This window comes from Trematomus bernacchii, unplaced genomic scaffold (assembly GCF_902827165.1).
Source record: "Trematomus bernacchii unplaced genomic scaffold, fTreBer1.1, whole genome shotgun sequence".
Classification (NCBI taxonomy): domain Eukaryota; kingdom Metazoa; phylum Chordata; class Actinopteri; order Perciformes; family Nototheniidae; genus Trematomus; species Trematomus bernacchii.
In genome coordinates this window covers 3,567,596-3,581,914 of record NW_022987899.1, presented here as the reverse complement: position 1 = coordinate 3,581,914, position 14,319 = coordinate 3,567,596, and the positions used below count along the sequence as shown (strand labels likewise).

Here is a 14,319-nt window from a genome sequence, read left to right as displayed (position 1 = left end):
GCTTCAAAAGTTGAACATTGTTCAACTTTGAATCCTCAAAATCCTGAAAATCTCCGCTCTCCTGCCCACAATGCAGTTCGGCGAAAAGTGAGGGAAAGTGACGTCACCCCATTCAAAGTGAATGGGCAGAAGCGTTTCAAGATTTTTTAACGCTGCTGTGGAGACGGCCCGTTACAGTTTGTAATTCATTCTCTGTTTATCCTCTTAAACAAGATGCAATCAAACACCACACAAAAAAAGACCACCATCGTCTGCTGCGCTGTGGGCCTGGGGCTTAATAGAACGTTTTTATCAGGTCACAAAAAGAAATTACTTCGATCATTTTTTAAGCATGAATGTCCACATAATTGAGATGCGCTCAATTTACCTTCTGTAGCTTTGGCCATTTTCCCACTTCTGGTTCAAACGGAAAAGTGTTAATTCTTCTGGTTTGACATTAGCAGCATTGTAAACAGGTCTCAAGGTCTCTTGGTGAAAATGGATCCTGCTATGAGGTAGCGAAAAGTACTGAAGCAGACCGGCCTGTCGGACTCATATATACAATCCATGGTCGCACTAAGCTCATACAGTTTATAATAACCCTCACTGCCAGAAGGGTAGAAAGGTTCAGATTTATAAAAACAAGTTATCCTGGGGACCAATTTCAATAGCTAACAAGCTGGCGAGTGAATGTTAGCTATCTAACAAACTAGCTTGTTAGGTGGATAGCTACTGTAAGCTACCATTTGCTAGCTACTGTAGATTGTTAGAAAGCTAACATTCGCTATATATCTTAGTTAGCTTACTAGCTACCTATCTAACAAGCTAGCTAGCACATTTGAGCTATCTACAGTATCTAGCTTTGGCCGACTTGCTGGCTCTCATGATTTAAGTTATAATTATAATTAATTTCTTAGGGTTAAAATTTGAGTGCGGACATGTCAAATCATTGTTGACATGTGCTTTTTTTTTTTGTAAAGCTCTATTGCATAAGTAAATAGTAAATGAAAAGTCTGGACAACATGTGTCACTGGACAGAAGGCCATAGCAGACACGTATATATTAATATTATCTTTTGTTTTTTTAGATATTGATATTTAATGACCAAATGGACAAAGGCAATCTTCTACAGCTTATTCGCCTTAACAGCAGTGATTTAATGATTTTTTTTGTGACCTTTTATGGTAGCTTCATTTGCACATTTCTTTCACATGTTTACATCATGTGGCAGCCTATTTTAGATATATCTGACGTGGGAGCTGTCATCATGTCATCCAAATACCAGCTCTGCCACATAGCACCGTAAAGATGAAAGCTGCAGGATGTGATCTTATCCCTCATAATCCTTAAAGAAGTGACAACAGCTTGGAGAGAACGTACTGACACGCACAGAGAAAGGGAGATCATTTTGGGAGATGTTATTTCTAACAGACAGCAGTAAAAACAATATCTGAAGGAGGGATTAGAGCATCTGTGTTCCTCTGCTTTGAACCGCTGACAGATAAAAAGATGTTTCTGACACCCGCGGTTGCAAGAGATTGTAATGGATAAACGGAGCCTGCAGTTGTCAGTCTAAATGTTTTTATAGACAGCTTTGATACTTCACTTCTAAAGGCCCCATACAATAAACCATACAGAAGTGAAAAAATGTATATACAGGCTTGGGCAGTAATGGATTACATGTAACAGGATTACGTTATCAATCAAAATACTTGTATTAAACTAAAACTGAGCTTTTTTTGTTTTCTGTTTTATGATTAAAAGACAATATACAAAAACCAGACCAAGACCATAGACTGATATGGTCGACATGGGGTTTATTAGGATATCCATTCAGATAAAACACAAGATGTGCAGTACTTGGGATTCTTTAAAATAATGTTATCCAAAAACCTTACCCTCAGTTGCACGTTTTTTGCATTTTTTTTCTTCCAATATGACAATAATCACGGTGCCTTCACTAAGCAGGAGGATATAGGCCACATCTGAATATTTATTTGGAAGATCGGACAAAAGTTGAACAAATGTTTTGAGTTCTGAGATTTAAGTCAGTAATTCTGAATTTTTTCTTAAATCTGACTTTTTACTCAGAATTGTGATTTTTTTCCCACATAATTCAGATTCTTTTTTAATTAAATGTTGACTTTTTGTCTCCAAAAATATCCACATGTTGCCATAATCTTCGTCAGTACCTCGACACCCACGGCTCCACACACGATAGATTATAATTTCCATTCTTTTTCTGTGTTTTTCCTCTCAGATGGATCGCAGTGAGACGATGTGTCGTTACTGCGGTGTGAGCTACCTCATTTTCCACGAGTTCCACCAGCTCAACAGTCGAGTGGCTCAGCTGGAGGAAGAGCTCCGGGAACAGAGGGGGAGCACCCAGAGAGAGAAGGCCCAGCGAGAGGCACTGGAGCTGGGCAGGCTGGAGTGGGAGAGGGCATGTCACCTGGAAGTCCAGAGACATGTAGAGGAGAAAGTGAAAACCACAAGAGAGGAGTTTGAGGAGAGTCACAGAGACACAGAGAGAGCCATGAGAGAGGAGTTTGAACAAAAGAAGGAGAACATGAAAGAGGATTATCAGAAAATCAACAAGGAAAAAGAGAGGATAGCACTGAGAGACGTAGAGTCGGAGAGGAAGAAGCAAGAGGAGCTGGAGAGGAAGTCTGAGGAGAGGGAGAAAGTTCTGAGTGACGCACTTCAAAAGGCCAATAAAAATGTGGAGGAGCTGAGGAAAAGCTTCCAACAGCTGGAGGAGAGGTGAGGTGTGTGTGTGTGTGTGTTTCCCGTCCCTGGTGAGAAAGGATCTCTAATGCCAGGCTTCATGTGGGCAATTATCCTGTGAGTCATGCTGTTAACACAAAAACACACACACACACACACACACACTCACAGACAAATCAGACATAGATCCCTCTAGCTGGTGTGTGTACATCTCAAACACAGATGTACAATTATTAGGGATCGAATATCGCGATAAATAAATGTCTCAATACCGTCGTGAGACTGACGATCTCTTTTTCAAGGGAGACCTGTCCAACATGGCAGCAAGTAGGTTACAACATGAATAAAACAACAGATAACACAAAAGGACATCGTATTTACAGGGATACATTTACATACCTAGAGACATTGACAAGTACCAACAGTATATTTATATCTCGCCCTGTCAATAAGCCTCACCTTCTTGGCAAAAACTGTATTGTTTTTGAAGTGGTGGAGAGACAATGCACAGTTTTACCCACTGCTGTCACCCATGGCCAAAGCATATCTCTCTGTCCCAGCAACATCAGTACCAAGCAAGAGAGTTTTTTCCACAGCAGGGGATATTGTAAACGCCCAAACATCCCAGCTTCTACCTGGAAATGTGGACATGCTCATATTCCTAAAAGATAACCTTGATGATGCTGAGTGAGCGAGTTAGTGAGTTTGAGTTGAGTTACTTGAAAAACTGAAGTGAAACTTGATTTATTTTATTGCAGGGTCTGATTATTATATTTTTTACACTTTAAAATACTACTATCCTACTAAAATGATGTACAATCAGATTTATTTTTTCAAGTAAAAAAAAATGGCAAGATAACATTTTCCACCAAAACATTTTCAATTTTTCTTTTTTTTCAATATCGCGATAAATATCGTACCGTGGACTTGTTATCGCGATATTATCGTACCGTGAGTTTTTGGTATCGTTACATCCCTAATAGTTATACACTCCACTATCACCTTCAACACCTCCATCATCCATACCTAGAACAAAATAAAGTAGATACATGAGGCTCAGAAAAGGTTTTAAGAAAGTGAGTTCTTTTTAGGAACTAAATCTCAAGTGATTTGACTCGATTTCCGTGAAACAAGACTGTTTTAAAATATGAATAGGTTGTTTACAGGAAACGGCGTCTTTCAGTGAATTGAAACTGCCTTTTTTTTAGCTTATATTTAGTTAAAATGTAACTAAATAAGTTGTTGCTGGTTTCACATTGAATCGGTATCCAGCATGAGACATGAGGGGGCAGACTGTTTTAGTATCAGGATGTGTGGAGGTTTACAATGACGCAAGAAAAAAGATATTGTAGGTAGACTCACATTTATTTTGGCTTGTTTGCAACAGTCTACATGCCAGGTTTAAAAATGATTATAACTCACTCCATCATGCTGTTTGTTCTCTTACACCCTCGAACAATGTGACGGGACTCAATGATGAGTTTAACTACGTGTTTGGACTGAACTGTAATGCTAATTAATGCTGACTTGTCTGTGCTAAGCTGGTTGTCTTTCTGTGAAAACAAATGATCCACTCTAGAAGTAGCCCTTGTTAAAATGACTCACAACAGTAACAGCCTAGAAGCAGTTTTGGCATCATATCATTGATTCTTTTTTATCTGAAAGGCAATAGGTAAATGCAGTGGTAAAACAAAATTATATTTATCTGAGCTTGTCTCCAGTGACATTTTCTTAAAAATCCTTACCATTGGCATCATTTCCAAAATTGAATGCAAAACCAGGTATTTGTATCCATTCTAAGGAAAGTCACCTTGTCTTTGATTGCTATGAATTGCTTTATGATAACAGGTATGGAATAATGTGCAGCGAGGCGGTCAGTCATTCTTCAAACACGGCAAGAGCCCATACATAGTGTTTACTTTCTGTCTGTCTTCTTCTGCTGTTCGCCTTAGTGTTTCCTGATGGATGAAAACCAATGTTTGTTGTCCACAGCTGACGTTAAATTGAGCGGACTTCTTTCTGCGGATTCATATGACCGCATATCGTCCCTTGATTCTCCTTAGCAACGGTCTGCTAGAAAAAAATAGCAGACTTCTGAGTGGTCTAAATTGACCATTATTAAACTAAGCCGTGTACTAATGTGTGATCATTTATTGGCTGATTGGTCTGCTCCATTTCAAATGAATTAGGTGATGGATACTTGGTCATATCAGGTCTAAGACATGGGGACACTTTTTTTCTGAAACTGGCATAACGTCTTCATTATATAATTGTATCTATTTGTCTGTATAGCTGGATCTCCAGGGTAAAAAGTAAAGGACTTATTTCGATTCCCACATCAACGCTGAACAGTGATAGAGACCAGGATACAACAGAGCTGTGTGGCATGTTTTGATATAAAATACTCGGTGCAGTTATTTTCCTTTCGTTCATTATCATGACATCTTTCATTGCCTCTTCTCTCCCCACCTACACATGTTCTGTATCTTAGCTCAATCCAACAGGTTCAGTCATGTTCTCTTCGGCTGTGCAGAGATATTCTTGGGAATGTAAGGCGACACCAGAAATAATCTTATAAACAAGGGTTATATCATCAGGTATCTATTCATCTCAGTACGCTTATTAACGTCAGAGCGGTTTTATATAGCAAAAGCAGAAATGGTGTGTATGTGTGTGCAGCTACCCACCTAAAGTGACACACACACACACACACACACACACACACACACACACGCAAGCCCACAGGTGGTGAAGATTCCTGTTGTTTCACACACATCAACTTTATGTTGGTAATCAAATAGCAGGTGTGTGTTCTCAGACAGCCATCAAAGTCAAAGTTACGTTTCTTGGAAATATGTGGAATACTTGCATGACGCATGCTATGTTTAGCCCAAAATATATAAAGACTTACTTGCTGATATAAAACAATGACACAAAGCTGAATACCTAGTCATTTTGACATTGTTGATAACTTAAAATGATGTTATCTTTACATTTGTATATGTTACTGGCTCGTTCAATACTTTCATGTGTATTTTCTTTTAGATACTCATACTTTTTTTTACCATGGATGTTTACTGATTTTTTAATTTAGATGAACATGTGCTTGCCTCTTTATCTAAAATACCTAAACTACCTTTGCTGTTGTAAAATGTCCCTGCTGCGGGACGAAAGGATAAACAATTTCTCATTCTTAATACATTTCATGCACATAATAATTAAATCATAGTCTGGAAAGTGAAACTAAAGTGCGGAGTGTACTAATAATTCACTATTTAGTAAAGGGAGGGAGGTTTAGGAGACAGCCGTGTTTCCTCCCGTCTCCACACAGCCCCTCTTTCCTTTAATTAGCTCTGTAGCGTATATAAACCGGCCCCCTCGTCTCTTTCTCTACAAGGTAACTTATTGTTCTGCGGCCCACCCCATTTATCAGTCTAGCTCTAATAACCACCAGGAGGAAAAGTGAGAGGAGAAAAGCTCCTGGGTGCACACTGAAGAATCCTACGCCAAATACAAAAAAAACGTAAAATACGAACTTGATATCTTTGTTAAGTACAATAGCAGAGCATATATTGGTGTTGTGTATAATGTGGGTAATATAAAACAATACACAGAGTAACAAATGGCAAATCCTGATTTAAAAGTAGGAATTGGTTCATAGTGGAATATTTGGAGTGGATTTTCTTGTACCATATGTGCAGTATCCTCATATGGCTATAGCTTGGTTTGTGGTTGTGTGTATGTTCGGATGTGTATGGTAGACTGGTGAGCCAATCCACTGTTCTAATGTAAGCTGATTATCTCTCGCCTCTCGACACACACACACACACACACACACACACACACACACACACACACACACACACACACACACACACACGGTTGTTCTCTGGAGCCTTGGGGCCAAGCGAGGGCCAGGAGTTCAAAGTTGGGTCAGAGATAATGATGCACGGCATAGTGATGTGTGAGAGGAGAGCATGGACTGACAGCAGTGGATAAGCTCTCATGCTCTTTCTTTGTGTTATTTGTCTCTCTGTTAATGTTGTCTATTGATTTAAAAAATGTAATTGCATTAATCACAATAATGAGGATTAATCACAAGTTTAAAATACTAGTATTTACTTGTATTTTGGGGGGAGGTAAAACAAATACTCGTGTGGTGTTGTACTAAAAAGCAAGGTGAGAAGGGGAGTCATGTGCAATTAAACCTGATTTTAAAATGTCTCCTGCTGGACAAGTTCAGACATGTGCTGGAGATAAAATGATCTGCTGAGGAAGAGGAGGGGAAACGGAGATAGAGTGAGAAGATTAAAAGACAAATTCACATTATAGTTTCATTATTTGCCGGTCTCATCTTTTTTCAACATTTCGGTATTATCATTGAATTTAATCCAATTTAAATGCAACAGTTTCTCAGAGACTAGCTAACAAAATCATACACAAAAGTAATACAAACTGCTTCACAAAGCAAAAATATAAACAATAAAAGAAAAAACAATAATAACCCCCCCCTCGCTTTTAAAGGCGGTCAGATTCAGGACACACCTTGGATCCTGGCAATGTGTTCCTCTCTTGGAACAGGGAGCATATGTTTTGCAGAGAATAAAAGAGTCCGACTGTTTCATGTTGCACAAAGGAATTTTTCACGTCAGATATATCACGTGTCGTACCCTCTTCATCTCTGTCAGGATTCTGGCAGCAGCTTCTGAATTTTTTTTTTTTAAACTAGGTAGAAACCAGACATCACAATAATCTAACTGACTGGTGATGCGTGTATTCGCTTTTTTTCTCTAGGTCAGCTGTAGATAAAAGGTCTCTTTAGGTCACCGTTTATGACTGCTCCCAGATTCCTGTGCAAAGCAACACCCTGTCTTGATAGTACATCTATTTTATCGCCCATCTCACATGGGTCTAACAGAACAGCTTTTATTTGAATCAATACAGTTCTGGCGCTGCTTCTCCTACACAAGGATACACCTGCTATTGATAAGTGTCAGGATCATTTGTTCATCATTTATATGGTGTTTCATTTCAAGTAGTTAAACAGGAATTATGCTGCAACTCAAAACAAGTGTGGCCCTTTCTGCAAACTAAATAGAGTTTGGTGCCTTCCAAATTTATAAGCTTAAAGGTGGGGTAGGTAAGTTTGAGAAACCGGCTCGAGATACACTTTTTGTTATATTCCATGGAATGCTCTTAACATCCCGATAGCAATGAATATCTTAAGTGCTTTGACAAAAAATCCATAAAAAAATGTCATCTGTGGAAGCCGTAGCGCTGTAAAAAGCACGACCAATCATCTGAGCCGGCCCGGCTAAAATAACTGGATGGCCTACCTGCTTGTCAGCCTTCCATCTGTGCACAAACTTATCTCGTGCCCTCATTGGTCATGTGCGCGTTCGTGTGTGTTGGAGGAGGGGCTCTGTAAGGAAGTGGCAGATTTTTTCCTGCTGTGTATTTTCAAATTCTAGCGATCTCGAGCCGGTTTCTCAAACTTACCTACCCCACCTTTAACTAACTAAATTCAATAAAGGATTCAAGGACTTTAATGACAATTCGATACGATTATATATGATGCTATTGGATGCGATTTCAAAACGAAACAATACGATCCGATTCAATTCGGAAATATACTATTCGAAAAAACAACATGATATGGTATGATACGATATCATACGAAACTATATGATTAGATATGATACGATACAATTATATTCGATATTAATTAATACGATACAATACTATAAGATACAATTTGATTGGATTTGGTACAATTCAATCTGATATGTTTCCATATGGTGCAATAGGATACACGATACCATACAATTCGATATGATTAAATACGATATGATACGATTCCATAGGATACATTTCGACAACACAACGCTATACCATGCCAAATGATTTGATACAATTTGATACGATTTCAATAAGATTCGCTACGATACAATAATACTTTATTCTCAAATCAAGTCTGAACTGTTTCTGCATCAGAGCAGCTCCATTTTCAACATCAACAAGAACACATATTTAAAACAATCAAAAACGGAAACAGACATTTAAGAAACTATTACAATCACTGAAGACTGTAATAATATGTCTGTAGCTGTTTTAGAGTAGTTGTTGGGTAATGAAAATGTGAATCAAAGCTAAGGAGATGCTGATTAAAAGGTATGGATAGACAGAGCTCATCACACTGAAGACAGGTTGAGACCTACAGTCTATGGTTGAGACATATCACGTGACACTGTGCGTGTTTATGGAGTTACAGAAGAGTCGGAGAGTTTAACACGCTCTGTTTGCTTCTTCTCGGCTGGCTTGCCTCAGTGTGGATAAAAACAGCGAGTCTGTTTATGTCTCTACCTGACTCTGTGCGTGTGTATGTGCGCGTGTGTGTGGGTGTGGCATCTGCACACACTTAAACACCTGCATAGATGCGATAGTCACTCTTGTGCATGGTAATACGAATTATACTTGGCAGTTATGAAGAATAAATCACATAAATTTGACAGAGCACACAAACCTACCCACACACACACACACACACACACACACCTGGTGCTGGATTGCAAAAGTGATAAGAAAAAAATTGCAGGTGGGAGTAAAGTAGAGACAAATGATGGATGACAAATAGAAAGGCATCCATTTGAAACAAGGAAGTACTTAACGGCAAATTAGTTGGGTACTCATGCGGTTTTATTGCCATTTCTGGTTTCCACTGGCAACCGCAGAAAACAATACACAAATCTATACTCTGTGTGTGTGTGTGTGTGTGTGTGTGTGTGTGTGTGTGTGTGTGTGTGTGTGTGTGTGTGTGTGTGTGTGTGTGTGTGTGTGTGTGTGTGTGTGTGTGTGTGTGTGTGTGTGTGTGTGTGTGTGTGTGTGTGTGTGTGTGTGTGTGTGTGTGTGTGTGTGTGTGTGTGTGTGTGTGTGTGTGTGTGTGTGTGTGTGTGTGTTCGATCATGTCTACCTTCAAAGCCAGCATGTGAGGTATTAGCACATATCCAGCATCAGGTTCACGTTACCACCTTATGATTTATGTCACACACACACACACAAACACAAATGAAATCTGACCTCTATGTACTGTAGCTGTAATGGTCGCTTCTCTGGGGCTCATGACAACAAGATAAACAGAAAACAACAACACGCACGCACATACACGCACGCATGCAGAATGACAAAGTTTACTTGGCAATCTACAAAAACATACAGTAGCATAGCAACGCCTCCATACAAATGAAAAAGAGACATGTTTTCTGAATTTGAATTAAATTTGACACGCTGAAGGACAAATGCTCTCTCATGAGGTTATTCAGTAAGCCGAAATAGGATATCACTGGTTGTGCTTGTTTTGATGATCACAATCATTGTTATGGCATCCCTGACATGGTTACCAGATCATTTGAAAAGAAAATATATACAGACAGGTGTCACCCCACACACTCGCACAAAACATTTGCTGTAAAGGATTATGGTTAATTTGCAAGCATTGACTGATTTAATTAAACTGCTTAAAGTTTTCAACAGAACATTTAAACAGTCTTTGACCAGAATGCGTTTTCAGCTTTGTAATGTTAGAAACATTTGAAAGCTGTTCCTACACTGTGTGTGTGTGTGTGTGTGTGTGTGTGTGTGTGTGTGTGTGTGTGTGTGTGTGTGTGTGTGTGTGTGTGTGTGTGTGTGTGTGTGTGTGTGTGTGTGTGTGGGGTGTGTGTGTGTGTGTGTGTGTGTGGTGTGTGTGTGTGTGTGTGTGTGTGTGTGTGTGTGTGTGTGTGTGTGTGTGTGTGTGTGTGTGTGTGTGTGTGTGTGTGTGTGTGTGTGTGTGTGTGTGTGTGTGTGTGTGTGTGTGTGTGTGTGTGTGTGTGTGTGTGTGTGTGTGTGTGTGTGTGTGTGTGTGTGGTTGTGTGTGGTCAAAGTAAAATGTCTTTTAGCTTTGAATGTCCTGCCATTGTGTTGATCAAAACAGTCTTTTAAGTCACACGCATGCGCACACAGTGGGTGAACAGATGACATTTTGATATTGGAAAGCTTTTATGTCACTTCTAATGATGTCAGGAAATGCCAGCACAAACACACACTCACACAACTATGCGACCACATTCACACCGACATGCACTCATTAGATATCACTTAATTGATCTGTGTCAAATTGACCAATGCCAAAAGGCAGAGGAGAGTAAATGCATGTTCCAGTTCCAATGTGTGGATGCTCTTCATGAAAGTCTCTAGTGGCTGAAAAAAAAAGGAATAAAACCCAATATGTTTTGGCTGTGTTTATTTCTGAAGATTCCTAGAAATGTAACTATCCACAGAAACAACTGCTGGGACGATGTCTGTCCAACACGCTGTATCCATATAAAAGAGCAGTAGTACATAGTTGCAAACACATACATTTATTGTATATATTCTATATTGTGGTCATAAAGGAATCCCTACTTCTCCCCTTCTAGGATATTAAGTAGAGTCCTGATATAGGGTGGCATCGGTTCGGTGCTTTTTGCAGATGATGTGGTTCTGATGGTGACGTTGGTCTGTGTGAAGGGTTGGGGTCAGCACCTCTGAATCTGAGGTCATGGTTCTCAGCAGGAAACCGATGGACTGTCCACTACGATCTGGGAATGCGTCTTCACCCCAAGTCTAGCAGCTCAAGTACCTCGGGGTCTTATCCTTGAGTGAGGGGACAATGGAGCGTGAGATGGGCCGGATAATTGGAGCAACAGGAGCTTTACTGCACTGTTGTGATGAAGAAAGAGCTGATCTAGAACGCAAAGTTCTCGATTCACTTGATGACTTTCGTTCTTACTCTCACCTATGGTCATGAAGGATGGGTCATGACCAAAAGATCGAGGATACAAGCGGCTCAAATGGTTTTCCAGTGGCTGGCATCTCCATTAGGGATAAGGCATGTACCTCCAGTCATCCGGGAGGGACTCTGAGCCGCTGCTGCTTTGAGTAGAAAGGCGCCAGTTGAGGTGATTCGAGCACCAAGCAACCTAGCATACCTAGGGCAGACCCAGGACCAGCCGGAGGGATTTTATCTCCATGCTGGCCTGGGAGAGCCTTGGAATCCTCCACTCAGAGCTGTTTCATGAGGGCAGGGAAAGGAACTGCTTCCTCTGTAACCCTGACTCCAGATATACGGTTGACAATGGAAGGATGGATCGACAGAAGGACAAACGTATCTCCCTCTCCGTAACAAACAAAACCAATGATTAACACCCGCTCTTGATTTTAACTGCTCACTTCACTGTGTCATTGGCCCAAAACACCTTTACACAGGCAAACAAACAAGTCCACAAATAACAATAGTAAGATAGTGACCACATTACATGTTACTTGTTAGATGCTTCCTTGATACTACTTAAGATAAGGGAGCAAAATGTGTTTGTCCACATTGATTCTCACACAGTAAACTATGAACCATCACAAACAATTAGAGCCAGTAAAGCAAATAAGCGCCTTTAAGCAACTATTTTAGATTTGAGTTGATTTACATAATCAGATACGAAAGGGAAGGATGTCCCAAAGTTAGGAGCCACCAATATTAAAATTAGAATCACCCCTTTAGTTCTCGCCTATAGCAATAACTTAGATAAACAAAAGACATGATGTAACAGAACATTTTGTGCACAGTTATGGCGCGTTTCCACTACACGGCCTCGCTCGGCCTCGCTCGGTATGGCTAGGCCTCGTTAGGACTGGCTCACTTTATGGCGCATTTCCATTACAGTTTAGGAACTGGGGCAGTATCTATAGTAACGCAGTGTAGGCGGAGCCGTGACGTCATCTTCAATGAGAACCCCAGAAAAACAACACAGCCGTTAGCTGTTAGCACTCAGAGCTCACAGCTCCTCATATCTGTTCAGAAACTAGACAAAAGTTAAACAAGTACAAACCACAGACTGCCTGTGTCATGGCGAATACAGTCGCTGCTTTATTTATGTCTGTATAGGCCGTTGATGTGAGCGTGGACGGTCGGAGCATATACTGCGTTAGCTTAGCCAATCTCCATTTAGAAAACACGCATTTTAAAAGGTTTTTCGCCTGCCGTCTGTCTGCAGACTTGTCAAAGCATTAATTCATGGTTTTTACTAACCGGTATCAGTATGTTGTTACTTCGGCATCATTTTGAAACGTGTATTACAATTAAATCACGGTCAAATATGTCCATCTTGTTGTAGTTGTAGCCCCCTTGCCAGCGATTCTCTCTCTAGTTTAGCATACTCAGCCCGACTCAGCCTCGTTGTCTCTGGCCCTAGACCCACGATTTTATGAGGCCATAAAAACTGTGAATTAGGACCCGCCGGCCGGTACTAGGCCAAGTGGAAACGCAACCAAAAACGGGCCGCCGACGTCACAGCCCTCTTAAACCGTGCTCCGCGCTGTAGTGGAAACGCGCCATTAGTGGCTGGAAATAAGCCTGCTAGCTTTGTAGCGTTGACCTTCAGTCCAAATCTCTGAAAATATGAAAGAGCATGAAAGTCTCTGACACACACACATCCCAGAAGAGAAAACATTTGACTCGGTAGGTCACGATAACACTGGCTGGCAGATCAGTGTGTGCAGGACTATGTATGCGTGCGTGTGTGTGTGTGTGACATGTCCTTATGAGGCAGTTGATTTGGGCTGCTGGTAGGGGGTACTCTAATCTGGCACGCACTTGCTGGCACTACCTAGTTATTTCACTGACAGCCACTGCCCTGGGAACAGGAGCTCACACACACACAATACACACACAGATTCGTATACGAAATACACACTCACGAAATTCATTTCACACACACACACATCCGTCTGGAGGCAATGTTCTTTCTGATCTCGCTTTGGGAACGGTGGGGACAGATGGGTGAACAGTGGGAGTCTGGGCTGCCATCACTCAAAAAAGCAAAGACACACAAACACACAAACACACAAACAGGATCACGGGCTCATCCCGACTGGGTCAGAAAGTGGCAAACATGCAAGCAGACAACGCTCACGGAAACTCACTCTGTCTCACACACACACCTGACACACACACACCAGACACATATATCAGCAAAGCCACCCACATCAGAATGCTTACACGCATAAACATGTGTTCATTCAAACACACACACACAGGATTACTAGAAACGTGCATACTTGCTTAGCCTATTCTCATCCTATCTGCTCTCAACTGCCCCTCTTTACATGCAACGTTTACACACATCGCACATATAAAAGGACTTGTTCTTATTTTATTTTAGTGTTATTTATGATCTCTTTCAAATAAAAACGTTAAGTTTCAATAGCAGCATAAAGTATACATTAAACCAACATTCAAAGAGGAATACAGAATTGATCAAATTCAACATTTCGCATAAGAATAATGAAAATGTGCATTTGGACAACTGTACAGTATATGTTCATTTTAGTCTTCAAAATGCTGACACTTGCACACACACATACAAATATAAACTGCAAATCAGTGATATTTCACAAATCAATCGTACTAGTGATTCTTCATCATCATTCAGCAGTGTCATTCATTTGTAAATCTCGTAAATATATTGTCTTTCTCGATTCGTTTGCCACTTATCTATCATAAGGCGCAACCTAGAGTTATTGCACGGCTTAGTTAAATACTCG

The 14,319-nt window shown here is 40.4% G+C and overlaps 1 protein-coding gene across 1 annotated transcript in view; it reads left to right on the top strand.

Moving 5' to 3' along the window:
• Nucleotides 1-14,319, top strand: part of lekr1 (leucine, glutamate and lysine rich 1) — an 89,854-nt gene that overhangs the window by 21,394 nt on the left and 54,141 nt on the right. The window contains exon 3 of the mRNA XM_034114615.1: nt 2,240-2,742. Within this exon, the coding sequence (XP_033970506.1) occupies nt 2,240-2,742 (503 nt within the window). The remainder of the gene's footprint in view (nt 1-2,239; nt 2,743-14,319) is intronic.